General features: G+C 43.1%; 1 protein-coding gene and 1 long non-coding RNA gene across 3 annotated transcripts in view; one reads left to right on the top strand and one right to left on the bottom strand.

The window, feature by feature from the left end:
- Positions 1-11,484: 11,484 nt before the first annotated feature.
- On the top strand, positions 11,485-25,699 carry TXN (thioredoxin). Its single transcript, XM_025929164.2, has 5 exons — positions 11,485-11,662; positions 16,027-16,131; positions 16,582-16,641; positions 24,946-25,011; positions 25,484-25,699. Exons 1-5 carry the CDS (start codon positions 11,639-11,641, stop codon positions 25,544-25,546), a joined length of 318 nt encoding a protein of 105 aa, XP_025784949.1. The 5' UTR covers positions 11,485-11,638; the 3' UTR covers positions 25,547-25,699.
- LOC147574989 (uncharacterized) overlaps positions 17,063-27,692 on the bottom strand; it is a 70,497-nt gene continuing 59,867 nt past the window's right edge. For both annotated transcript variants that reach the window (XR_015242946.1, XR_015242947.1), the window contains exons 5-7: positions 23,540-23,639; positions 18,992-19,114; positions 17,063-17,626 (exon numbers count right to left, since the gene is read on the bottom strand). This is a non-coding gene — a long non-coding RNA (uncharacterized LOC147574989). The remainder of the gene's footprint in view (positions 17,627-18,991; positions 19,115-23,539; positions 23,640-27,692) is intronic.

Below are 27,692 nucleotides of genomic sequence, written 5' to 3'. Positions count from 1 at the left end.
CCGCCCAGGCATTTCACGATCATTTTTTAATGTAAGTCTCCGGAATAAGGTAACTTTCCCTAGAATCTTCGGGTGGACTTCACTCTCATCTTTGGCCCAGATTGGATCACATGTCCAATCCTGCAACAATCCTTGTGGCCAAGAGGATGCCTTATGCTAACTGGCTTAGATCTGGGTTCTTGAACCAGTCACTGGCAAAGAGAATTATTTTCTCATTCCTGGCTCCCAACTCACTGGTCACTACACAATGAGAAAAAGGAGGAATTTATGTCAAAGGAAAATGAGGTAGGCATTGATTTTATTTTCCCACCAGTATCTGAACCTGACTACTGCCCCAACCCTGTGTCTGAGAAATTTAAGATTTAGTGGAAGACACAGGCCATTTACCACACTAACAATGGAGACACCATCAGCTTTCCCAACTTTTCTCGCGTTTGGAAGAGGGGCATGTAACAGAGGAGCCACCAATCAAATATAGCTGTTTCAGTGAGGTTCCTTTTGGAACCCATGGTGCAAAGAGCCTCCTGAAAGATCCGTTTGAGTGGTTGTGGCAGCTGGTTTCCAGGGACAGCAGTGGCAATAGCAACAATACATCCGGTATAGAGTTGCCAGACTCAGCAAATGAGAGTACGATTAAATCAGAATTTCAGGTAAAAACCTAATATTTAGTATAATTTTTTCTGTATATCTCAAATATTGGATGGGGCATAGTAATACTTCTGAAATCTCACGCACTGTGTACTTAAAACTCAAATTTAACTAGGCATCCTGTTTTATTTAACTATAATCCAGGGGCATCTGGTTCCCAAGGGTGGCGGCGTATTCGGTGGCAGTGGCAGTTCTCTCCAAACCCCAGACTGGGTCTGTGACTTTTATTTGGTTGTGGTCCATGCAGCTAGCTCCCTCCCTCGCTCCTGCTCAGTTTCCAAGCCCAGTGAGAAGAAATCCTGCAGCACAAGCTTCCGTTGCTTACTTGCAACTGTGAATTCTTACCACACAAACCTCAACATCCATTACCAAAACTTGAACCCTTCCTTGAGCAGTGATATCAGGATGGGATACAAAGGCGGCAAGGAACATTTTTAAAGCAGAGGCAGTGTGGTACTGCCTTCTGAAGTCTGGGCCCTGGGAGACTAGGGTTTGTTTGAGATATATATATATATATATGTAAAGTTTCTGCTTTATCAGTGGCTTAAGGAATTTCACACAATGTCTCCCGCTTCAATTGACCTAAGTGTGAAATGGCAACAGTTCCGGAATGTTAGATGAATTCAAAATTAAGGATTACAAAATTCTGGCATAGACCGAATCTTTCCCTTATTAGGACTCTTCCTTTCCTTTAGCCTCTCATGACTGATAAAAGTAACCTCTTCTCATATAATCACCCTATTATTAAGTTTCATAGTATGAATACATTGAAAACCTGTAACATGAAAAGGATTAGTAATAATTTTTGGCTCCTAAATTATATCGTATTTCTATTAACCTTCTTACTTTCCCAGAATAATATGTTTCCTCTTGGGGAGCAGGGGCTGATGTCAACTTAGTGGTTGCCATTGGGCCAAATAATGAAGCAGTTTAATTAAACTAATGGTTGTAGCCTGGAAACGCTACCCTTCTTTCTTCTCTAGATATGAAAGAAGCATCTTGGTTCTAGATCATGAAATTTGTATCTTGGACACATGCCAGGGGATATTGGGTGTCATGGACTATTGGCTAAGTGATTATAAAGGTTGTTGTACGTGGTGCTTATATGCCAGACACACCCTCTCTGACCCTTTCTAGTTTATTCTTTCTTAGCTGGAGCTGCTGGCATGGCTCTAGAAGCCAAATATGAAGCAAAGATTCTCTTAACAACTGGCAGTGTTGGACATGCACAGGCTACTAAAACATAGGGATGGCAGGGGTGGGGGGGTGGTACCCAGCATCTATCCCTCCTTTCTGCATAGGGAAGTATGGCCCCCTCATAATGTGAACTCTAAGAGGGACAGCAAAGTCAAAGCCTGCCGTCCTAAATAAGCTGAGGGGTCCCTGAAGGTTCCTCTACAGGATCCTGTTTCTCATTGCCCCAGCCTAGCCCAAGTGGTAGAGCATGTGACCTTGGCCTGGTCCAATATGTGACCCCAGTGACTGACTGGTCCTCTCAACCACAACCAATGGGACACAATAAAACCTGGACTGTGGCTCCTGAGGAAAATTTTTGTTGTTGTTGTTCTTTTTCACTGGATTTGAAGCGATAGGAATTTAGGTTTGGAACTGCAGCAACCAGGATTGCTACCACAGAGAAGAAGAGAAGGCTTGTCTGAAAACAGGGTGAATCAAAGGTTGTAGAACCAAAAGATGAAATAGAAACTCGGTCTCGGTGATGTCACTTGATTTCTTTCCTCAAGTTTCAAGGCCAGACCTAGCCCCAGAATTGCCAAATTCCTTTTTCTAGGTCAATTTTGGTTCCTGTTCCTTGGAACAGACAAGAGTTCTAACTGATACAATGAGGTCCATCCGCTCACTGGACACTGTGAGACTGTCCAGAATGAACGACAGTCACAGCCAGGCCTGCGACCAAGTCCTGGGACTTTCAGGTCCCCATCAGGCAGAGTCCTCTCCAGGATATCCTGCTGTTATACCATGTAACTTCAGGCAAACCATCTCTCTTGGGTGTCTCTGTCTCCTCCCTATCAAAAGAATATTCCTACCTGCTCTAGAGAGTCACATGGTCATTGTGAGGATAGCAATATGGAAGGAACTGATATGGCAAAGCACTTGCTACAGTGTTGTTCTGTTATGACATAGCGGTATTCCACTTGCTTTCCAAGCAGTCTGCGGAGCTTAACCAAAAGAAGCAACTCTGGGGGTGGCTCAGTCAGTTGAGTGACTCTTGATTTTGGCTCAGGTCATGATCCCAGGGTCAAGGGATCAAGCCTAGCATCAGGCTCTGTGCTGATCATGGAGCCTGCTTGGGATTTTCTCTCCCTCCCTCTGCTCCTCTCCCCTGTGTGCACGCTCTCTCGCTCTCACTCTCTCTCTCTCTCTCTCTCTCTCTCTCTCTCTCAAGAAAGAAATGAGCAACTCTGGAACTACATTTTTGGTTTCTGTTTCTCCTGAAGGGCATGATGTGTTCCAACCCCAGAGAGTTTACCTGATATATTACCTTCTAATTCAACCAGTTCATGTTTTGCTTCGCATTTCAGTGTTTGGTGATCAAGCCACATTTTCCACTAAGAGCTCATGGCCTGTGGGAATAGTTAAAAGTTAAAATATCTGTTTGAGGTCTATGAATAATTTTTATAATAATGTGCAAGAAGTACTATTTCATAAAACCCTGCCTGCAACTCAGGATTAAATGAAATTGACCTACTGGTTTGTTCGGTTTGTTTGTTTGGTTTGTTTGGGCAGAGGTGGGACAGTGCTAGGTTACACATTTCAGTTATCAAATTTCTAATAGTTCTCTAAATGTGTTCCTGAGAAAATGACTAAGTGTGAGTAACACTACAATGAATTCCCTGTAAATTATAAAAGTGATAAAGAAGAGAAAAAGCTCAGTGTCTCTCCAGTTGTTTTAAGAACTGTGCTAACATGGTAATGGCACCATAAACATGCCATTTTAGACTAAGTGTTTACTGGTTTCTGCAATTATCAAGAAATAAAACAGGAAGGGCCCTGAAGTAAGTAGAGACGAAACCCCTATACCTCAGCCCTTGTATTTCTACAGGGAAATTTTGGCTCCTAAAGTCTGGTTATAGCTACACATCTGTATTCCAATCCAGCATTTTAATTATTAATTTTTTTATTTTTTTAATGTTCATTTGCTTTTGAGAGAGAAAGAGAGAGAGAGAGCATGCGCAAGTGAGTGGGGAGGGGCAGAGAGAGAGGGAGACAGGGAATCTGAAGCAAGACTCACACCCACAAACCATGAGATCATGACCTGGGCCAAAGTCAGATGCTCAACCCACTAAGCCACCCAGGTGCCCCAATCCAGCATTTTTAGGAATAAAGCTGATATTTTGTGGGTATGACTTCTGTGTCTTCTTCCATGAGTTAGGAGCTGATCCCAAAGTGGGAACATCTTGAAGAGAGGAACTGAGGGAAGCATCATCTTATTCAGGGAACGATGAAAAGATGATTGGAGGGTTTCAAGCAGAGTGACATGTTCAGATTTACATATTGTTGTGTGAAGAATGGAGTATAGGGAGGAAGTATGGAAGAAGGGAGATAGGTTCCCAGTGGATGGCCGTGGTCTAGTTAAGAGATGAAGCGGTCTGAACTGGGGCAGTAGCAATGGATGGAGAAATAGAGAAATTCCAAGTGCTTTATTCGAGTAAAGATATCCTTTATGAGCAAAATGAAGATCACCTCACATCTGGTATACATTACATACAATGATACATTTTAAAGTTTTGTTGTCTCTTTAATTCACCTTTATTTCTGATAAAGACTCTAATTTAAGGACTTAGCTCTATTACCCTGGGAAAGAGAGTCATGATAGAACATGCCTCACAAACATGTGCTGAGTTACAATGATGAACAAAAAGTAAAGGGCAATATAACAAAGTAATCTGATAATGTGTTTTATATCTTGGGTTGTGACACCTTGACCATACCCTCAAAGTTGCCACATCAAAATAATCTTGAATGTGCTTGTTGGACCATTTAATTACTTCTTTGTAGTCAAGTGATATCTAAATGGTTCCAGGATTTGATGTCCTGGACAACTATGTATCTCATTTCATTTGAACACTTCTTTTAGGTCTTAAGGATCCAAGCATGTAAAACCCTTTTCTGGGATCAGTTTCCTTCCCTTCAAGTTTAACTGTTTGTAAGAATAATCATTCATAGTTGGGTTATTGATAGAGTACCACTGAATGATTTGGCATACCAGCACCCTCTAGGTAAGGAGTAGATAATAAAAAATATGTACTTCCTGGTTGATTGATGGTTATAGATCAGCAAGTTGTCCTTCCCACAGGAGTCAAGGTTACCCTTGGCTCTAGACCACTGGCTAAAGGCATTGGACAAAGATATTCTACTCACATTAACTCACACCTTTTGGAGAGAGAAGGTTTCCAAAGTACAATTACAAGAACTGGATTCATCTGGCTTTAGTTGAAAGGGTTTTCTTTTTTTCTTTTTCTTTTCTTTCTTTCTTTCTTTCTTTTTTTTTTTTTTTTTAGAATTTGAAGAATGTATTTATTTACATGAGATAATTTTGTGAAGGCAGATAGATTATCCTTATCTCAGTTTTGTTTTATAGTTCAGTGGCTTTTAGTATTTTCACAAAGTTGTATAATCATCACCTCTATCTAATTCCAGAACCTATTTAAGACCTCAAAAAAACACTTCCATATCCATTGGTAGTCTCCATTCCCCTCTTCCCAGAGCTCCTGGAAACCACTCATTTACTGATGCTATGTATTCACCTATTCTGGACATTTCAGACAAATGGAACCATTCAATATGTGGCCTTTTCTGGCTGGCTTCTTTCATTGAACATGTTTTTAAGGTTCATCTATATTGTGGCATGTATCATAACTTTGTTCCATTTTATGGCCAAATAAATAGTGTAGTGGATATACTACATTTTGTTATCCATTCATCAGTTGATGGATATTTGGGTTGTTTCTACATTTTAGCTCTTAAGAATAATGCTGCTATGAATATTTGTGTGCAAGTTTTTATGTACACATATATTGTCAACCTTCTTGGGTATACATCTAGGAGTGGAATTGCTAGATCATTTGGTAACTCTGTGTTTAACTTATGAGGAATTGCCAAACTATTTTTCATAGCAGCTGTGCCATTTTTCATACCCACAAGTGATGTGTGAGCATTCCAATATCTCCACATCCGCACCAACACCTGTTATTGTCTTTTATTTTTATTTTTGTTATTTTTTAGAGAGAGAGTATGTAAGTGTGGGAGAGGGTCAGAGGGAGGGAGAGAGAGAATCTCAAGCAGGCTCAATGCTCAGCATGCCCAACACAGGGCTCGATCCTATGACTCTGGGATCATGACCTGAGCCGAAATCAAGAGTCTGATGCTCAACTCAGGTGCACTGTTGTCTGTCTTTTATATAGCAATCTTAGTGTGTATAAAGTAGTATTTCATAGTAGTTTTAATTGTGTTTCTCCAATGTTTAATTATGTTGAATGTATCTTCGTGTGTTTATCGGCCATTTGTATATATTCTTTAGAGAAACACTCTGCCAATTTTTTTAATGAGCTGTCTTTTTACTGTTGAGTTGTAAGAATTCTCTATGTATCCTAAAATCAAGTCCCTTCGCAAATACATGATTTACAAATACATTTCTCCCATTCTACAGGTTGTCTTTTTGCTTTTTTGGATGTCCTTTGAAGCACAAATTTTTATACTTTTGAAGTCCAATTTATCTCATTTTTTTGGTTCCTTGTTCTTTGTTATCATATCTAAGAAATCATTGCTTAATCCAAGGTGACAGAAATTTACACTTATGTTTCCTTCTAATAGCTTTATAGTTTTAGCTCTTACGTTTAGATCTTTGATCCATTTTGAGTTAATTTTTATAAATGGTGTAAGGTATAAGTCCAACCTTATCCTTTCTGCATGTGGGTTGATATTCAACTGTTCCAGCACCACTTATTGAAGATACTATCTTTTCTCCTTTGAATGGTCTTGCACTCATGAACTGAACATAAATTTATTGGTTTATTTCTGGACTTTCAGTTCTATCCTGTTGGTTGATATGAGTATCCTTTTGCCAGTACCACACTGTTTTGAATATTGTAACTTTGTAGTAAGCCTTAAAATTAGAAAGTGTAAGTCCTCCAACTTTGTTCTTTTTCAAGATTCCCTTGGCTATTCGGTGTCCCTTGCATTTCCACTAAATTTTAGGAACAGCTTGTCAATCTCAGCAAAAAAAGCACCTGGGATTTTGACAGGGATTGTATTGAATCCATAGATCAATTGGGGAAGCATTAACACCTTGATAATATTGTCTTCCAACCCATAAACATGGGCTGTTTTTCCATTTACTTAACTCTTTCATTCCTTTTAATGAGATTTTGCAATTTTCACTGTACAAGTCTTATACTTCTTTTATTAAATTTATATACAAGTAATTCATTGTTTTTGAATTCTGTAGATTGAGACAAATCTTACATCCTTGCTAATCTTGCTTATTCTAATAGTTTTTAGGATCTTCAGGATTTCTATATACAAGATCATGTCATCTGCAAAGAGAGTTTTGCTTCTTCCTTTCCAATTCAGATGGCTTTTATTTCTTTTTCTTACCTAATTGCTCTGGCTGGGAACCTGAAGTACAATGTTAAAAAGAATCAGTGTGCATTTGATGTGACCAGATAAACTTTTTGAACCTTGATTTTCTTCTCTGTACAATGGAAAGAATAATATCTACTTCCAAGGGCAGTGTTGAGAAGAATGATACAATACAGCCAGCTCTAGGCTTGGCACTTAATGATCGTTCCACATGTGTGTTCCTTTTCCTTTAGTCATCTTCTCTACTATGGTACTTTGAGCTCCCAATTTTGATATCACTTACCATGTTTTTAAATCAACTCTTGCTAAACAATCTTCAAGCCCCCCCACCGTGCCCCAAGGACTGGTTGTATGTATGTATGTATGTATGTATGTAATTTCAGTATAGTTGACACACAATGTTATATTAGTTTCAGGTGTACAGCATATTGATTCCACAACTCTATACATTATGCTGTGCACACCACAAATGTAGCTACCATCTGTCACCATGCGATGTCATTACAAAATTATTGACTCTATTCCCTATGTGTACCTTTTATCCTCATGACTTATTCATTCCATAACTGGAAGCCTGTATCTGCCATCCCCCTTTACCCATTTTGCCTATCCCCTCCAAACCTCCCCCTCCCACCTCCCCCTTCCCCTACCTCACCCCCCCACCCCCCCACCCCCGTCACCACGCCACTCTCTGGCAACCAAAGTTTTGTTCTCTGTATGTATAGATCTGATCCTGCTTTTTGTTTATTCATTTGTTGTGTTTTTTAGATTCCACATAGATAAAGGAAATCATATGGTATGTTCGACAGTCTCTGTCTGATTTATTTCACTTAGCATAATACCCTCTAGGTCCATCTGTGTTATTGCAAACGGCAAGATCTCATCCTTTATTATGGCTGAGTAATATTACATTCTGTGTGTATACATCTTTTTTTATTAACTCATCTATCCATGGACACTTGGGTAGCTTCCATATCCTGGCTATTAGAAATAATCCTGCAATAAGCATAGAAGGGCATACATCTTTTCAAATTAGTGTTTCCATTTTCTTTGGGTAAATACCTACTGGTGGAATTACGGGATCATGTGGTATTTCTATTATTAAAGTTTTGAGGAACCTCCAAATTGTTTTCCATAGTGGATATTTCCAAAGGATATTTCTTTGAAATGCAGATCCCATGGATCTACCTCAAAAAATTGTTATTCCATGCATGTGTCTGGGTGTGATCCAGTGTCATCAAGTACCCCCAGCTATGCTGAATGAGATGGTCAAGGGCCACACTTAGGGAAATCTATGATCTGAGAAAAAGCTTGCTTTAGAAACCCTAGAGCTGCATTTTCTTCAAATTCAGACCTATACAAAGACAGCAAACCTAGTTTTCCAGTCCCCCATGGAGCCTCAGGCTGAGCTGACCCAGAAACCTGAAGCAAGTCCATCACCCATGCTACATGTTCCTGTTCTGCCTGATGACATGGAAGTGCCATTTTTGCCTGTCCCGCATCCATTTCCCTTTTCTCTGCTTACCCTCTGGATTTCCTCACTTCTGGTTAAAATGGTTCAAGCAAGGTGGCTGCCCTCCCTCCCCACCCCCCAACTCAAGTCAATGAAGGTCAGCCTCCAGAACATTTCCTAGAACAAAGGAAAGGAAAGCTTTTCTTTCAGGACTATGGGGCTGGTAGGAACCTAAGCCTAGAGTGGCCGGGGCTAGTCTCACATAAGGTGGCAAGCCTACCGAGAAAGAAACCGTAGAGAAGGTGGCCCTGTGACATCTTTAGACCTCTGGAGCTCTTGGTAATATGAGTTGCTAATTCTCTTTTTGGTGTGAGTCAGTTTGAGTTGGAATTTCTTCTTATAGCTGGAAGTTCTAAGACACAGAACTGACCCCTCAAATGGAGGCCTTTACATCACCCTGTCTCTCCTCTTCTTAACCTCTACTTCTCTACCCAAACAAATCCTCACTGGGCTGTCCCAAACGATTCCCCTGCACCTCACTTGCCTCCCAGGATGTCACCTCCTTGCCACAATGGGACACAAGTTTCCCATGTCCCTCCAGGTCGGGGACTTGTTCTTTAGGGCCAGGTTTAGTTCATTTTTCTTCCACTCTTGGGGACAAAAATCCTTTTCCTTTGAGAGGCATGTTATAGAGCTCACTGTTCATTACTGATTCCTGATCACTTAATTCACTTAGGATTCTGACACCTGTTTTATAGTCTTCACTTCCACCTCTGCCATCATTCCAGAGGGATTTCACCATTCCACTTAGCCTGTAATCATAGCTCATGTAGCATTTACTGTGTACCAGGCATACTTCTAAGCAGCTTACATATATTTTAGCTCACTCGGCTCTTGTATTATTATCCCCATTTTATAGATGAGGAAACTGAGGCACAGAAAGGCTATTTAGACTCTTCTAGAGTTACCCAGCTCCTAAGTGGTAGAGTGGGAATGTGAACACAGAGTCTAAGTGCAGAGTCTGTGCTCTTAACATACATGCTAGCCTCCTAGTTCGTGTTCTCTAAAATTGTAGCATCCCCCATATCCACTCTATATTGGTCCTGTGAAGGTGGTGGGCAGTCAGTACCTCTTCCAACTGAGTCATTGTATATCTGGAAGGTCCTTGGAGAAGAGGAGATATCAGCTGAGGGTGGTCTGGATGGTCATAGAAGGTCTGTACCTCCCCCTTTGTACAGCACATGATTTATTGCCATTGCCCATGTAAATGTACCAACTAATGGAAAGGCCCCAAAACTGGGATTTAAGTTGAGCCAAAGACACAGCAACAGAAAAGCAGTTATATATTCTGTCCTGGTACCCCATAAAACCTCTTCTGCCCCACTAGTCCTTATTCTCCTGGGAAAGTTTCTGCAATCAGGCCACTCCTCAGAACGCGTGTCTTGTCTATAGCCTTACTCGTGGCCATGTGCTCCTCAACCCTGTAGAAGGTTTGCACAATAGGTTCAAAACCTCTGATTTTCTTCCTTCCTCTGTTTGCAAGAGCAGGGAGAAGGAAGGCAGGGGACCGTTTCACCATCCCAGCCAATCACACCTACATGTAGCTTCATCCAGAGTTGTTCCACCCTGAAAATTCCTGCCCAGACCCCCACCCGACATCATCCCACGGCAATGCCTTCATTCCTCTCTCCAGCTCAGCAAGTTCTCCACCTTCACTTCCCGCTGCTGATGGGCCCTCGGCTTTACAATGCCTGCTAACACAACTCCACTGCTGCCAGACCCAACCTGCAAATGCATCTCTGGATCAACACAAACGACCCACTTCTCTCTTCCAGGTTCTACCACGGGTAGAAAAAAACTCAAACGTGTGTACTGGCGCCATTATAAATATAAGATCGCCAAGATCAGCATGCCCCACTCCACGACACCAAGCAAGCCTAATTAGTACTCACAACGGCTTTAATTATAACTATTTATTGAGTGCCTACTCCGTGCCAAGCACTTGTCTTAATCACTTTCCAAGCACTTTATTTAATTCTCAAAACACCACCACTCTGAGTTAGAGACTATTCATGGTTCCCATTTTACATAAAGTAACACTGGGATTCGGGTAGGTCGGGAGGAGCTCGTGGTCACACCTGCATCCCTCTAGCCGCCAAGAACACCGCCTGCAGCTGTCTGCTCTTCAAGAGCCCGGCCCGTTCCCGGCAGTCTTTACCACCCCAAACTGCAGTGTCACGCTGGAGCAGCGTTTTCAAGGGTGAAAGTAAAAGAACAAGAAGAAAGGAAGAGAAGAAAACCATCGCGATAAGCTCCAGAAAGGAGGGCGCAGGAGATACTTCCTGGTCAGCGTTACTCAGCACTTTGTGGGGTTTGCGGGGCTGGAGGGCGGGAGCATAGCGGGCCTTTTCGAGGAATCCACCCCTGCCTAAGCGGGCCCTTCACAAACCCAGGGGCGTTTGGTTAAGGCCGGCTGACCCCCTTCCCAGGTGGCCCTGTGGCTCTGGGGGTGGCCGTCCGCGTCCCCGCCTGCCCACCCCCTCGTGCACAGTGTGCGCGTCCCGTAAGCCGCTCGGCCGCCCCGACAGATCCCGGGTCCCAGCTGGGACGGGGACAGGCGGGCGGAGCCACCGGCTTTGAGTCCTGGGCACTCCCTGGGGCCCCGCCCAGCGCCCGCGCCGGCCCCGCCCCCGGGGAGGCCCCGCCCCTAGCGGACGTCCCGACGGTTCCGGGAGGCGGGGCCTGGCCTGGGCGCCTAGGCGGGCGCAGGCCGCCCGAGCGGGCGCGCCCCCGCAACACGCACGCCGCGCGCGCCCGACCGCCCCGCCCCAGTTGCTATAAAGGGAAGGCGGGCTGAGCCCTCTGCGAGCTCTGTCCGGCGTTTACGATCCGCCTTCATCGGTCTGTACAGTCGCTTGTCAGACCCCAGCCGCCAAGATGGTGAAGCAGATCGAGAGCAAGGTACGCGCCTCCCGGGGAAGGCCAGGACGCGCAGCGCAGCCTCCGTAGCCAGGGAGGGCGAGGGCCGGAGGTGGGCAGGCGCCCCTCCGCAGCCTGGGGGAAGGGGACGCGACGGTCCGGCCTGAGACTGCGGGAAGCCCGGGCCTGGGCGCGCCCGAGGCGGCCGAGCACGCCCCGGAGGAAGGGAGGAGAGGGGCGAGGGCGCTCTGGATGGCGTGCTCCGGGTGCCCCCCGCTGCCTGTGTCCGGTGCGCCAGGCGTCCCCCCACGGCGCCTCCTGCACCCCCGTGGTCGGAAAGCCCCTGTTGAGGGGATGAAGTCTGCCCTTGGCCCCGGTCGGTCTCTGGATACGGGCCGGGCAAAGAGATGGAAGGGCCCCTTGAAGGAGGCGCGGGGTTGCGGGCCGCCACTCCCTCCCCGGTGGGCGGCGTGATCACCCACGTTGGGCGGGCAGCGTGAGCTCCCCTGGGAGCGTATCCGGGCCGAAGACCCCGGGCGCCTCCTTCGCTGCCCGGCGCCAGATTTGGCGAGTGCTGTCTCCACGCCAGGGGGCGGCTCTGGTCTGGAGCCCCCCTCGCAAGTACGAGTCCGGCCTCTAGGCCCGAGGGGCCCAGGTGGCCGCAAGGAAGTGAGGCCGGGGCCGCGCCCTCGGGACTCCTCCTCTTGCGGCGCTGGGCGTGTTTCCGGCAGCCCTGGCTTTGGAATGACTCAGTCCCCAAGACTGGGCCCAGGGGCCTCCTCTGCCCTGCCCATCCGTGATTCACCCACGGTCGGGGGTTTTCGCTGCAGCCAGGAGTGCCCCCGAGGCGGGCGCGCCAGGTGGTGGTTCTGCCCTATTAGGAATGTCCAGGATAGTGTTCCATCATCGAGAGTTATTGCGAGCCTAATGCCCTGCTGCTCAGGAAACTGAGCCTGACATAGCGTCTGGTTGGTATGCCGTAGCCACTCAAGAAGTGTTTGTTAAATGCAGTCAAAAAAGTGAGTGGGAGAACATTGATGTTGCTCGAACAGTGGAAAACCTCTCCAAAGCGTTTACCCTGCGTACCTCCCATCCCAAGACCTCGCCCGCCTTGAATGTCTGGACCTCAGAGGTGCTGGGGTGGCTTTGAAAATGGAAGTTTCTCTGTAATGGTCCCTTTTTGTTACTTTTATAATCGGGAAACGTATATGGTCCTTGTAGAAATTTTGGCGAGAGACAGATCTCCTGTTTCCTAGAAACACCTGCAAAGTAGTTGAAATTATTTTATGTATCCTGTTTTCTGAGCCTCTCCCTACCCGTCCCCCACCCCGCCCCCCAAGTTTAGCCTGAGCCCTTTTCAGGTAGTTAGAAGCTTTTGTAATCATTTGAGTATCTGAACACATTGCTGGACATTCAGGCAGTTTTTAGGGTCTCCAGTGCAGCGATTGGGTCAAGGGACATGAACCTTTTATTTCAGGTTTGTAAATGCCCAAACCACATAGGACAGTGCTTTTACTCCACCCCCATCAACAGTGACATTTCCCCCCTAACTTTGACCAAATCATTAATAAGAAAAATGGTCTTGTATCTTATTTTAGTGATGCTCTACTTTTCCCTATATATATGTTGATTGATTATAGTTCATTATATGCTTGTCCTTGATTTTTTTTTCCTAATGGCATCCTTTTTATTATTATTGTGTGAACTTTTAGATTAAAATTAGCAGCCCTCTCATTTGTTGGAAAGGTCATTGAGTTTTGTTCCTCCTATTTTTATTCAGTACCTACTGAGTGACAAATATCAGTTCACGGGTTGTTCTCCAGGGTCTGGCCAGGTCATCAGTATAACCTAAGGGGTGAGAACCCATTAAAAGAGTAGGACTTTGAGTGGCTTATAGTAGTTGTCTCAGAATCCCCATACACTACAAACAAAATCGATTGATTCCTAGAACACGCCTTTCAGTCTTTCCCCATTTTAGCTGTCATAGTTATGGCGCCCTCCTCCCCTCATTAATGGAAGATGTGTACAAAGGTGACTGGAGATTGGTTACACAAGAAAGGACTACAGCCTGGGGCCTAAAGACCCTGATAATCAGTTGACCTTCAAAATTATGACCCAGAGGCATTAATCAAAAGTTAAACTCATTTGAATGTTACTAGTAAATATTGAACACACCTTAGATTTCCATCCTGATGGGCTAAAGTTGGTGCCATTGGCCATCCAAGACCTCTCTTTCTGAAGTGCGATAGTTTAGAGTCACTGGGATCTATTTTAGATATAAGTGGACTGTAAATGTGTGATGAGAAAGAAATCAACCCAGTTGTGTGTTGTTTTTTAAGAATAGCATCGGCCATTTATTGAACGCCTACCTTCTATACATAAGCGTTCATGCTTGTTAATTAACTTCAGAATGGGTATGTTTAGGAAAAGAAATCCTAGAATCTGTTCTTATCTACCCCAAATATATTGTTTGGTTTTCTGAGTATTTATGTCCGTGGTGGGGACCTTTATTTATCCTCATAGTTAATTTCTGGGAGTTAGACCTCGTGCGATAATCTTGAATCATTTTCCAATTGATGTCTCTTTAAGACCAACTTAAGTATCAGGAGAAGAGAATTTGTTGTGACCTCTACACATACCTGGCTCTGTAACTCTTCAGTTAAGCCAAAAGTTGTTGCATGGCTTTTTTTTTTTTTTTCTTCCTCAGAATTTTACGTAGTTTTGCTAGAATTTGATTCAGCAAATCAAAAGGTTTGAGGGAACCTTTGAGAGTGTTTGAATAATATTTTGTGTTGAAAGTAATCTCAAGTATTTACTGGGAGCCAACCATGTTCACAAAACAGTGCATTCATCTGATTGGACATTATCATTCATTGACTTTTTTCCTGTCTAACCTGGTTCTTGCAGTAGAATGGCTAGTTTGACCTTTTAAAAAATCCTGTTAGTGAAGGCTTTGCATTAAATTCATCCGGAAAACATGGTGATGGTTTGGAAAAATGATTTCTATAATTCTAACTTGTTCTCTCTCCCCATTCCCTCACACACACCTAATATCTCCCCACACCCTGAAGGTGGGGGAGTTTGTACCTGAATAACTGAAAAGGTTATAGAAGTCATGACATGGGAATGCCACTTGTGAATTGCTTCACCAAAAAACAGAAGTTGGAAATTAGAAATATAGAAAAGTAACTGTCCTGCAGAGGAATTCACTTTAGATTTTTTTTTTTTTTAAATGGTATTTACTTTCCTTTAGTGGATCAGATCTGATATGATTCTTAGCTTTCAAGGGAGGGGAACGTTAGTTTTTCATTAAACCAATGTGACCAGCATTTTTCCCTTGAAGAAAACCTAGACTTCAGATACAGATGTTTATGTTTTGGTTTCTCTTTGTTGCCCCAGTTTCGGTAAGCACTGATTAAATTGTGATTAAAAAGCAGCCCCTTGTTAACTCCAAGGTTAGGTTCCTAGGGTTACAATATCAAAACCATTGGTAAATGACTCAGGGAGATGGGTGGTAAGGGATTTCTTGATCATGTCTCACTGCTGGAATTTTATTTGACATTTCTAATGCAAAAAAACATTTAAGGAAACTTCTTTGCGTGAAGAACTAAAACTATTATTTGGTCACCAGTAAGAGCAGAGTTTTGAGATAAAGGGCGGACATCAACCATAAGCAGTATGATCTCATCTCTGGAAACTCCACTAAAGGGAGTATAAGGAAATATGCCTAATGTCAACAGTGACTGCCTGAGTGTAAACGTTTGGAGGAGGTTTATTTTCCTTGATATTTTTTTCTTGATTTTTTTTTTTTAAAGCTTTTGACATGTTCCACTATAGACCATTTTAATTAATAAAGTAATAGCTTTTAAGTTGATTTATCTGAGAGAGCACAAGTGGGGAAAGGGCAGGAAGAGAGTGAGAGAGAATCCCAAGCAGGCTCTGTGCTGTCAGCACAGAGCCCAATAACTGTGAAATCATGACCTGAGCTGAGATCAAAAGTCAGACACTTAACTGACTGAAGCACCCAGGGGCCCCAATAAAGTATTAGCTTTTAACATTGCAAAATTCTGTGCCTTTGTGACTTATTCAATTGAAATGACCCTCTATGAGTTGATACCCATTTAGTGAATGTTTACCATTGACCTAGATTTGATGTGGAAATGTAATACAAATGTCTTTATTTTAATTTGCTCAGTTGAATATAGATAAACTATATACATCATACTTGTTTCGTCTTATCAACTCTGTAGGATTTTTTTCAGTTTGTTTGGTTCATTTTAGCTTCTTAGATTTTTAAAAAGCAGTACCTTTGAATTGTTCTTTGTATCACATTCTATCAAGTTTGATCAGGGCTTTGGGAAATAGAGGAAGCTGTTTAACCTATGCGTTTCTTTTTTTCTCCTTAGTATGCTTTTCAGGAAGCCTTGAACAGTGCAGGGGAAAAACTTGTAGTAGTTGATTTCTCTGCCACGTGGTGTGGACCTTGCAAAATGATCAAGCCCTTCTTTCATGTGAGTATGAAATCAGTTCTGTTTTGTAAGAGATTCTGTTTCGAGTGGGTGGTCACAAAGCCAGGAAAGGACAGTGTTTGTTGTTGTTGTTGAACCTTTGGTGTAGAAGCAATAATGTAACAACTTCAGTAATTGCTTTTGACACACGTGTAGCCCAGTGAAGACAACTGTCAGAACTGTCTTAAATGGTTTTTGCTTTTCTTGGAGTTGAAACCCAGGCCCTGTTTGAAATTCAGGCCTCAGAGCTTGACGTGTCAAATTCTTTTATACTAGGAAGAATCTGATTCAGAGAAACTGTATGCCCTTGGTGCTTACCTGGTCTCTAGTCTGAATCTTTAGATCTTTAATTAGTAGTTTCTACTTTTATCATGGTTTCTATTTAAGAAGCTTGAGTATAGTGACTGCCATTACCCAGTTCTGAATCTTTCTGGATTTTTTTAAATTTTCCAGTCCCTCTCTGAGAAGTATTCCAACGTGGTGTTCCTTGAAGTAGACGTGGATGACTGTCAGGTACGTGACTGGAAATTTGGAATACTACTGAGCTTTTCACATTGGCCTTTTCCTTGGAACTGGAAGGGCTTGTTTTCATACATGTCAAATAATACCGGGACTACAGCCCTCGCTAAAAAAAGTCACCGTGCCAATTATGAGCTTAATCCTAGCTCTCAGGAGCTTTGTACATCATATCATAAAATAAGCATAAAAACAGATGGTTGAGGCTGCTCTACCTTACCGCTCACCTTTCTAAAAGTTGAGACGCTCATTAAATCGAAATTGAATTTGATTATAACAAAATCCATAGACTGGAAAATTGAGAGACCGCTCTTAAGATTCTTTGTGAACTAGTGACATGAGAAAGTGTAGTCACAATCATCTTGCTTGATTTTAATCAATTAGAAAGCCCAAATGTTTGAAAGAACAGACACCAAGGTGCTTGATAGAGAGCCAAGTGTAATTTAGGGGAAATTAACTTTACAAATACTTGTTTAGCATTCTGTGTTAGCGTTACATTAGCATTACAAATACTTGTTCAGCCCAGGTCTGTTCCAGATGCCTTTCTGCTATCCATCCCCATTTTACAGATGAGGATAAACACAGAGGAGTGATCCATGGAGTTACAGTTAGTGGCAGAGTCAGGATTTAAGATGCGGTACTGTAGAGGAGGCTCTGGTGTAGGGTGGGTGCAGATCGAGTTCCTGGCACCTGACTTGCCTCGTAACCAGCCCACTGAACTAGGAGTGTGCCTGTTCGTGTTCAAGAACAGCACCTGGGAGTTCTTTACAGATACATGCACATTTTTCCCTTAGCCCCAGTGGGGCAGGAGGGTGTAGGGTATGATACGGCAGTAAGGGTGCTCACGCGGGTTCCAGGGCTGGCTGCAGGACTTCTCCTTTAGGCCAGCCTCTCTTCTCCCTTCAGCTCTGGTTCTTCTCTGTGCCCGGATCTTGACACCTGCCCCGTCAACCTCCAAGTGTGGCTTTTTCATTGAGCAAACCTGGAATGTTTAGTAAAGGTGCTGAAAGGTTTATAAAAACAAGTATGTGGCAGTACTTTCCAAACCTGTAAGCACCTCTCGACACCAAATCGCTTTTTCTAAACACCTTTTCTCATTCTACACTCATACCTTTACCGGTGAGGTCCTCTCTATCTAACTGGCTCATCCTTCCCTTTCATACCTAACAAACTCCTAGTCATATGCTTCACATCTTCTCCAGGAACCTTTCTCCACTTACCCCCTTTTATACCTGGACTAAGTTCCCTTTCCTCTGTGTCTCCATCATGTCCTCTGCCCCTCCTTTCCCCTTGTGTTTATGGTAGTAGATTGGGGAGGACCCCATATTTAGGTGGCCTGCCTTATTTTCCAGCTCCATCCTTTATCACCTGTGCCTGTTTGAGCCTCTGTAAGATGGCAGTGCTTATCCAACATCATAAAGTAGTAGCTGTCAGGATTCCATGACATAATACGTAGAAGGTGCCGAGAACAGTGCCTGGCACACGTTCGGTGAATCTTAGCTGGTGGTGTATTCTTTTGTCTGTCCTTTACCATTAGTGCCTATAAGTTTCTTGGGATGAGAGACCCTGTCTTATTTACTTGGCTGTGGTAAAGCGTAGTGGGTGTAGAATGCATTTATTAAATGATGACGTTACTGTTCTGATGTGTCGCAGAGTTTTAAGAAAATGACAGTAGATAGCATGTGCTTGGGAAAAAAATTCTAGCTCCCGATCTAAACCTAATTTACAGACTTATTTTTTTTATATGATCACTGTAGGCATGTGAAAATGGCACCTGGAAGGGACTAGAGAAATTTCTGACTGGTACTATGGCCCTATCAGATAGCAAGCGACTCTCCAAAGTTTTATGTGAGAGGAAGAACCTGCTAGGTGCTCTGCCCGCGTTAGGTCACTTAATCCTCATGAGAGCTCTGATGACAGTTGCCTGCATAGAGCAGGTGATGGGGCTACAGCACAAGAGGAGGGCTAGGTCAGTTGAAGCAGAGCCTGCCAGGGTGGACTCTTGCACCTTGCTGGACCGAGGACAGGTGCTCTCACTGCCTGAGTCCAAAACCTCGGGGAAGGAGATGTGCAAAGCAGTCAAGGACTCTATGTGAGAGAACGCCTCCTTTCTGTCTGGTTAGAGTACACACCCTGAACGTTTCTAGACCTTGGAGTGACCCTCTCACAAGTTGGGGACTTTTCACTTTGCCTCCATATTCTAAAGATTGAGCACCGTACAGGATTTTTCTTTGACTACTTTTGTGGTACTATTACCGTTACCATCTAAATAGCCTTCTCGATCTGTTAGGGAGTAAGAACCTGTTGGGTCACATACACATAATAACTGCTGTCAGCGCCTACTCACCTCGCCATTCTGAATTACCCTCCTTGCCAGTTCTGTCAAAAAGCAGTTCATTAAACAATCAGCCAGTTTTTCCTCGGGGAATTTCCAAGTCACAGGAGTAGATCCTCCAGTTGCTTTGCAGCTCTAGGTAAAAGCATCCCCTCATTTGGATTGTAAAATCGAGACAAGGGATAAAAAGTACATCAGTCACATTTGTCCATATTAGAGTCTATCATTAATGGATGAAATTATTAATGACTGAACTAGTTTAAATTTTTGTGCAGATAATTCCTGCTGAATTTCAGACTTAGGGTACTTTGTACTGTCTTTGGCATAAGCAACATACAGTTTTAATAGATAGAAGACTCTGTAAGCACTTGGGCAGGAAGAAGTTAGCTTTTAGGTGTAATAGATTCAAACAGACCATCAGGAGGTGTGGACACACCATGTGGCCCTCAAAATCATTTTGAGGGGTACCAGCCCTTTTGAAAATGCTGGACTCTACTCCCAACTTTGTACAGGGTAGGATACTTATTTTGTGAACTAAAAGAAGAAACAAAGTAATTTAGACCCTATGGTTGTGCAGCCTTTTAGAACTGCCGTATGTTGCCGTTTTGGTTAGAACAGCCAGGAAGGACTTCGTAGAAATGACAAAAGCAGGTTTGAAGATACTTTGGCTGTATGGAATTCTAAGCTGAAAACCAATGAAACTAAATTTAATAAGAGAAAAAGTAGTCTTATTATATTACACTTACTGCTAAAGATGTATACAAATCTGAGATTGCGCAAAACCAGAGGGATGGAGAACAGATTGGGGTAGGGGAGAACTTGAGTATCAAGGAGCTGCTGAGGAGATTGTAGGTGAGCAAGGGAACCGGTCTGTATCTTGATTTTGATGTTACCTGACTATGCATTTGTCAGAACTCCCAGAACTTAAACACCCTGTAAAACTGAATTTTGCTTTATGTAATTTTTTTTTAATTCCAGATTGTTTACAAAAAAATAGGAGTTGGTGTCATTAGGGGGTGGACTAGTTAAGTGAGGAACGTGATAAACAGGATCGAGAATGTTTAAGGCTTCAAATGTAACTAAATTTTTAAGTATGAATACCTTTCAAGTCACTATAGGAATAGGCAAATTAGTCCATAGAACAAGTAGTAGAAAGAAATACTAATTTTAGAGAGTAGAGATCAAATGCTAGTTATGAACTAAAACTTGACTGAAGTCCACAAAAGATATTAATAGATGGGCATACTATGTTCCTGGATAGTGACTCAGTGTTATTAAAATGGAGTACTCCCAAGTTGGTCTGATTAGATCTCAGTGTGCCATTCTGAAAAAAATACAGTCAGGAAAGTATTTTTAAAAAACAAACACTAATTGGGAGAGAAGTTGTGGAAAATGAGAAAGGAAAAGCCCCGTAAAAATACAGTGTATTAGCTGCCCTTATTAAAACAATGTAATCTTGTAATGTAGGTAGGTATACGCATGGAACAGAATAGATAGTTCAAAAAAAAAAAAATAGGATCAAGTCTATTTAAACATGTATTAATCATTAACAGTTTGGAGTTAAGATGTTGCATTTCTACCTCCATTAAAATTTGTTTTCTCATGTTTATTTTTGAGAGAGTGCAAGTGGGGGAGGGGCAGAGAGAGAAGGAGACACAGAATCCGAGGCAGGTTCCGGGCTCTGAGTTCTTGGCACAGTTGTCGAACCCATGAACCGTGAGATCATGACCTGAGCTGAAGCCGGATGCTCAACTGACTGAGCCACCCAGGCGCCCCTAACCTAGAAGACATTCAAACAAAAATCCTAGTAAATACTGAACATATTTCCAGAAATGATGGAGCTGTTAAGCACATTGATGGCCCTGGCTTTCATAATCTGAAGAACAGAACTGTTTTTACTCTTGCCACTGAGGAAATGGGCCTGGAAAAATTCAGTCACAGACCTGAAGTCTGTTTAATGCTCAAGCTCGCACTTTTAATGAATGGGGTAGAGAAGAGCTGATGGATTTGATCAAGTGAAGTCAGACTAGGTGGCAAAAATCATGATAAATACTGAAATTGGTATGTACTGAAGTACCTCCCAATATGAATGTGTGTCTAGAGCTTTGAAAAGGAGCATGTTTGGGGTGCCTGGGTGGCTCAGTTGGTTAAGTGTCCACCTCTTAATCTCAGCTCAGGTCTTGATCTCAGAGTTATGAGTCCAAGCCCCACATTGGCTCTGCGCTGGGCTTGAAGCCTCTTCAAAAGCATGTTCTTCAAAAGCCTCTTCTTGCGCCTGGGTGGCGCAGTCAGTTAAGCCTCCGACTTCAGCCAGGTCACGATCTCGCTGTCCGTGAGTTCGAGCCCCGCGTCAGGCTCTGGGCTGATGGCTCAGAGCCTGGAGCCTGTTTCCGATTCTGTGTCTCCCTCTCTCTCTGCCCCAAAAATAAATAAACGTTAAAAAAAAAAAAAAAAATTAAAAAAAAAAAAAAGCATGTTCTTTGTCTTAGCAGTTCTACTTCCAGGGGTGGTGATTGACCCAGGATGTAGATATTTGCATAGGAAGATGCAAGTGTTTACATTAAGCAAAAATCAAAGCCTTTTACTTATTGACCAGTGGACTAGTTCCAGTGATGATACCTCCATACAGCGACTGCTATTAGGCCATAAAAAATGATTGTGTACTTTTTCACGGGGAAAAGTCCACTGTATGTATATATTATACTGAGTATACAGGTGTGTTACCGTGCACGCAGCATAGGTTTTATAAAGAAAAGCATTTAGGTACACTAGTGAGATGTTTATGGTGGCTTGTACAGATTAGGACTGGTTTCCTTCTTCCAGTTTTTTGCCTTGAATGTAGGTTATACTTCTATAAAATGAAAATGATCTTCCTAGGCCCATCAGTTTCACTTTAAGGTTTTTGCCCTAAGATGTGTCTGAGGATTTATTCACAAGGATGTGCAGAAATTGGAAATAACAAAGCCTCACTTTTGGGAATCAAGGCGACCTAGGATTCCATACCATAAACAAAGCAAAACAAAACCACCTTCACACCTAATGAAAGCAAATTCTAAATGCTTTACGTGGTAAAGTTTTAGTTAAAGATTTGAGTGCAATTTTTAAAATTTAAAAAATACATCTTGTTCATCTTATTTTGAGAGGAAAGAGAACTCCAAGCAGGCTTGAGCTCATAAACCATGAGATGGTGACCTGAGCCCAAATCAAGCATCAGACATTTAATGGACTGAGCCATGCAGATGCCCCAGGAATTTTTAATTTTTTTTTTTTTTCAACGTTTTTATTTATTTTTGGGACAGAGAGAGACAGAGCATGAACGGGGGAGGGGCAGAGAGAGAGGGAGACACAGAATCGGAAACAGGCTCCAGGCTCCGAGCCATCAGCCCAGAGCCTGACGCGGGGCTCGAACTCACGGACCGCGAGATCGTGACCTGGCTGAAGTCGGATGCTTAACCGACTGCGCCACCCAGGCGCCCCCCCAGGAATTTTTAAATGCTATCACAGAGCCTTGGCACCACTTCTGAGGATTCGTCTATTTTCCAGTTTGGGGATTTAGTTTTTTATAAGTCCCTTCTTTAATAAGTCTCTCATTGAGAGAGTCCCAAGCAGGCTCTGCACTGTCAGCACAGAGCCCAACTTGGGGCTTGATCCCATCAACCATGAGATCATGACTTGAGCCAGAATCGAGAATGGAAGCTTGACCTACTGAGCCACTCAGGTGCCCCAGGATTTATTTTATTGTAAATTCAGCAGTTGTACCAACGCAGGAACGCTGGTCTCTGGCTAGTTGAGGCAGAAGACATCCAGAATCCTGAGAGCATCGATTAGACTGTCACATCCATTGAATGAGACGAGACCCTGTATTTTCTGCTGATAAAGCTTTCTCAGCAGAAAGTTATGACGACTGGCCAGCCCTGTTTTACCTGCCTTTGTGTGTGATGCAGCTCACTCCCCTGGTGAGTTTCTAGTTAGAAGGGGGGGGGGGGGGGGGGGGGCAGTGCACCTGGATGGCTCAGTAGGTTGAGCGTCCAAGTTGAGCATCCAGCTCTGGCTCAGGCCATGATCTCGTGGTTCCTGAGTTTGAGCCCCACATCAGGCTCACTGTTACCAGTGAAGAGCCTGCTTTGGATCCTCGGTCCCCCTGTCTCTGCCTCCACTTGTGCTCTCTCAAAAGGTAAACAAAACATTAAGAAAGGAAAAATAAGTGGGGAAGAGGGTGGCTTATCCTTTCCAGGCTGCTGCCCTTCTACCATGAGTATAACACAAACACCCTTTTACTTTGAGCCTTTTGCCTACTGCCTGGATGAAAGGTAGTGTCCAACCGATGGCTTCCGTGTGTGTAAGAGAGGGAAGGGGCTGTACCAAACAGCTGCTCTCCCCAGTGATGAGCCCAGTGTTCCCAGATACTCCAGTGTGGGAAGGATCTACTAGTGGGCAGCCAATGCAAAGATTTGTTCTTAAGCTCTTGCATGAGCCAAGCAGTGTATCTGGATCAGATTCAGCCCCTCAGATGACCAGTTTTCAGTCTTTTACCTAAGTCAGCCCCCCAGCCTAACTTACCATCTTCTGATTTTCTGAGTACTCCTCCAGAACCTTGACATGGGCAGTTCACAGTCTTCCTGTCAACTCTTCACCACGTTTTCAATCTTGGACGCTCTTGCTACAAGGGAATCATTGGAATTTTATGTGGTGGTCTTATCGCATGCTCTTAGTAGTTTCCCTAGGCGTTCAGAACCTGTTAGCCATTTTTACTCCAGTCATTACTGTCCTTGTGCCTCTGTGTTAGCCAGCATTTAGAGGAAGAGTCAAGGATACCCAAAAGGAACTCCCAACAGTATTATCCACTACCCTTCCTGCCCAGGCTACCAACAATGCAAATTTATAAAGCTGTAAAACCACACTTTTCTTTCCAGTCTCAGAGGAAGAGGTCAAATTAATAAGCTGGCATACTGCCATTACCAGTGGCTCAGAGAGATCACTCCATTTTTATAGTCCTGTGCCCTCCCAAATTGTATATTAGAAGTCACCATGTTGCCTTTCTTTCCTCTGTAAACTGTTTGGTTTCTGAAATCTGGTTCTCAGAGTTCAGCCTCCTTGGTTGCTGTCCTTCACTGCTTTTTGCTCCTTAGCTGCTGTGTGGTTCTACATTTCTTTCCCAAGCCTCTTGAGGACCATGCTGATATTTTCAATCCCTAATGGATCTTTTCACCTGAACGCTTGTCCAAACCCAACCATTTCCTGAGGCATTTCCCTCCAAACCCTGTGTGAAAAAGGTATGGTGGGGGTAGGGGGGTGTTAGAGGTTCTCATTTAGTGTTCCTGTAACAGAATTAAGGAACGCTTGATACTCCAGGGACCTCTGTTTCTTGATATGCAGCCAAGTTTGAGAATCTACAAGTCAATGTTTAATTAAAAGCAGAAAAAAACCAGTGTGGAACTTTGCCTTTGGGTTATAGGACTTTGTTCTTGAACAATTCTTGGGCAAGTGAATTGTTGTTCCTCTTGCTAACGCTGGGTTTTAGTCTTTATGACCTTCATGTATGGACTCTATTCCCATAATAAAGATTCGGAAAACTAGGAGCAAAGAAGACAAGTGCTAATTCTGAGAAATAGCTAAGATTAAAATCCTGAGTATACATACGTACAGCAGAATTTGTTACTGCTTCTTTATACTTGAACTAGCCGAGATTTGGATTAAACAGCTCACTGGGTCACTGTATATATCTGAGGCCAGTAGCATTCTGCTTATTGGTGGCCCTCAAAGAGGGGAGTACATGTTAATTTTCATTGAGACTATAACCAGTTTGGGTTTTGTGCTGCCATTACATTCATTCTGTCGTTCTTCATATGCTTAAATGAGGTGTATAACGGGGGCGGGTGGGGGGGGGTAGGGGAGGAACATCTGGGATTACTTATGCCAGAGCTTAATACTCAGCCTTGTTTTCATCCTCCCCCTGCCCCACACAGGATGTTGCTTCAGAGTGTGAAGTCAAATGCATGCCAACCTTCCAGTTTTTTAAAAAGGGACAGAAGGTAGGTACATTTGACCTTAAATCCAGCTGGACAATAGGAAAACAAGGTGTAAATTAAGACACTGAAGGGACTTATTCCTTCACACTGGGAATCCTGTCCCCATTGTCTACTTTTAAGAATATTTAAATAGGTTATTCTTCAGTGATTTCAGTACATACTGGGACATCTAATTGAAAATTGATCTTTGTTTGAAGATCCACCATGATTCGTGCTTCATATTTATAAAGTACATTTATCTTTGAGAGAGATTTGGGTAAGAAATTGTACCTCAGCCTTCAGGGCTTTTATTCCCCCCTCTTAGTTTGTGTTTGTTTCTTCAAATGTATGTATCTCTGGATAACGACCAGTCTTTCGAGTAAGATGATACTCCCGCTCCCTCTGCTCTCCCCCTCCTTTCCCCATTCTGTGATAGCTTAGTCACAAAACAAGGTTATGGTGCTACATCTAACTGCAATCAATATTCTCTTAACAGGTGGGTGAATTTTCTGGAGCTAATAAGGAAAAACTTGAAGCTACCATCAATGAATTAATCTAATTATGTTTTCTGAAAACATAACCAGCCATTGGCTCTTGAAAACTTGTAATTTTTTTTATTTACAAAAAAGGAAAGATCAAGTGTGAAGACTATATATCCAACTGCCATCTGATTATAAGTGACAATAAAATATTAATTCTACCCTTTTTAAAACTGGTGTCTTTGAATAGCTTTCAAATAGGTGAAATGTGGCCATTAGGTGATAACTTCTTAGTGACCTCGGTGGCCACTGATTTTGTTTTTTGTTTTTTAAGGGACAGCAGAAGAGGCACCTGAAGTTTATTTATTTTGAGAGCAAGTGAGCACAGGCGAGGGGCAGAAAGAGAGGGAGACAGAATCCTAAGCAGGCTCCTCACTGTCAGCACAGAGCCCGACATGGGGCACAAACCTGGGAACTGTGAGATCATGACCTGAGCCAAAATCAAGAGTTGCACACTTAACTGAGTCACCCAAGATGCCCTAGGCTATTGATTGAGGTTAAAAATCTTGTTGGGGGCAATGCAGGTAATAGAGTACTATGTTAAAATTGTTTGACTCCTATGAACAGAGAAAATCTTATTCTCTTTTCTAGCAGGCAAATCCCCTCTGACTGATCCTCGTGACCAAAATTGAGGTCCATCCAGGAAGGAATTTCTCTGCTTTTGAGATTCCTGTCTCGAAAGTTACAGTGAGCTGCTGTTTTGCTAGTGGTAACTGAGTCATGTTCTATCAGTTAGCAGAACTTCGTGGTTGCCTCACAAGGGAGTTCTGCAAACATTTCCATGGGAACTTTGATTCCCTCAAAGTATCTTAAGAGACTGGTTTTATAGGCCTGATAGACATACTTACCTAAGTGGTAAAGAGTGTTGAAGTCATTAGTCTTTAATAAAAGGCAAGAACATTAAGGGTTTCATAGATGAGTGCTACAGAATAGAGAGCCTAGTGGTCAGCCTGTGACAAAAGACACAGTAGTATACAATGGAGAGAAGATGGTCTCCGATCGATGGTAGTGGGAAAATTGGGCAGCTACATGCCAGAGATGAAACTGGACCACTTTCTTACACCATACACAAACCTAAGTGGACTAAAGACCCGACTGTGAGAAACTCGAAAGTATAAAATGCCCTAGTACTCTGACATCAGCCCTAGCCACATTTTTCTAATGCATCTCCTCAGGCAGGAAAAAGAAAAGCAAAAATGAACTTGGGACTACCCCAAACCAAAAAGCTTTTGCACAGAAAAGGAAACCATCAACAAAAGGCAATAACCTGAATGGGGGAAGATAACTGCAAATGACCTACCCAATAGGGGGTTGATATAAAGAACTACAACTCAACACCAAAGTAATAATCTGATTTTAAAAATGGGCAGGGAATCTGAAGAGACACTTTTCCAAAGAAGGCATACAGATGGCCCACAGACACACAAGAAGATGCTCAACATCATTCATCAGGGAAAAGCAAATCAAAACCACAATGAGATATCGCTTCACATGGATCAGAATGGCCAGAATCAAAAAGATAATAACACGTGTTGACAAGGATGTGGAGAAAAAGGGGCCCTGTGCACTGTGGGTGGGAATGTAAATTGGTGCAGCTACCATGGAAAACTGTGGAGTTTCCTCAAAAAATTTAAAGTAGTGTACAATCCAGTAGTTCTACTGGGGGTAAAAAAAAAAGGAAAACACTAAAAATATAAAAACACTTGTAGGTTTACTGTAGCATTATTTATAATAGCCAAGACAGGGAAACAACCCAAATATTCAGTGATAGATGACTGGATAAAGATAATAAGCACACACACACATAAACACCATATGTACATGCACACATATATACACATATATGGAATATTATAAAGAATGAGTTCTTGCCATTTACAACATGAATGGAGCTAGAGAGCTGACTGGGAACATGGCGGCGTAGGAGGACGCTGGGCTCACCGCGCGTCCTGCTGATCACTTAGATTCCACCTACACCTGCCTAAATAACCCAGAAAACCGCCAGAGGATTAGCAGAACGGAGTCGCTGGAGCCAAGCGCAGACGAGAGGCCCACGGAAGAGGGTAGGAAGGGTGGCGAGGCGGTGCGCACTCCACGGACTGGCGGGAGGGAGCCGGGGCGGAGGGGCGGCCCACTGGCCAAGCAGAGCCCCCGAGTCTGGCTGGC

This window comes from Puma concolor, chromosome D4, assembly GCF_028749965.1.
Source record: "Puma concolor isolate L17-30 chromosome D4, mPumCon1.1.hap2, whole genome shotgun sequence".
NCBI classification, from domain to species: Eukaryota; Metazoa; Chordata; class Mammalia; order Carnivora; family Felidae; genus Puma; species Puma concolor.
The sequence above is the reverse complement of the archived record's forward strand: the minus strand, read 5'-3'. Positions and strand labels throughout refer to the sequence as shown.

Bases quoted from the DNA above. Each gene is read 5' to 3' on its own strand.
- TXN (XM_025929164.2), top strand. From the start codon at position 11,639: ATGGTGAAGCAGATCGAGAGCAAG. The intron at 11,663-16,026 runs GTACGCGCCTCC...TTTTCTCCTTAG, and splicing joins TGAAGCAGATCGAGAGCAAG to TATGCTTTTCAGGAAGCCTT. The intron at 16,132-16,581 runs GTGAGTATGAAA...TAAATTTTCCAG, and splicing joins TGATCAAGCCCTTCTTTCAT to TCCCTCTCTGAGAAGTATTC.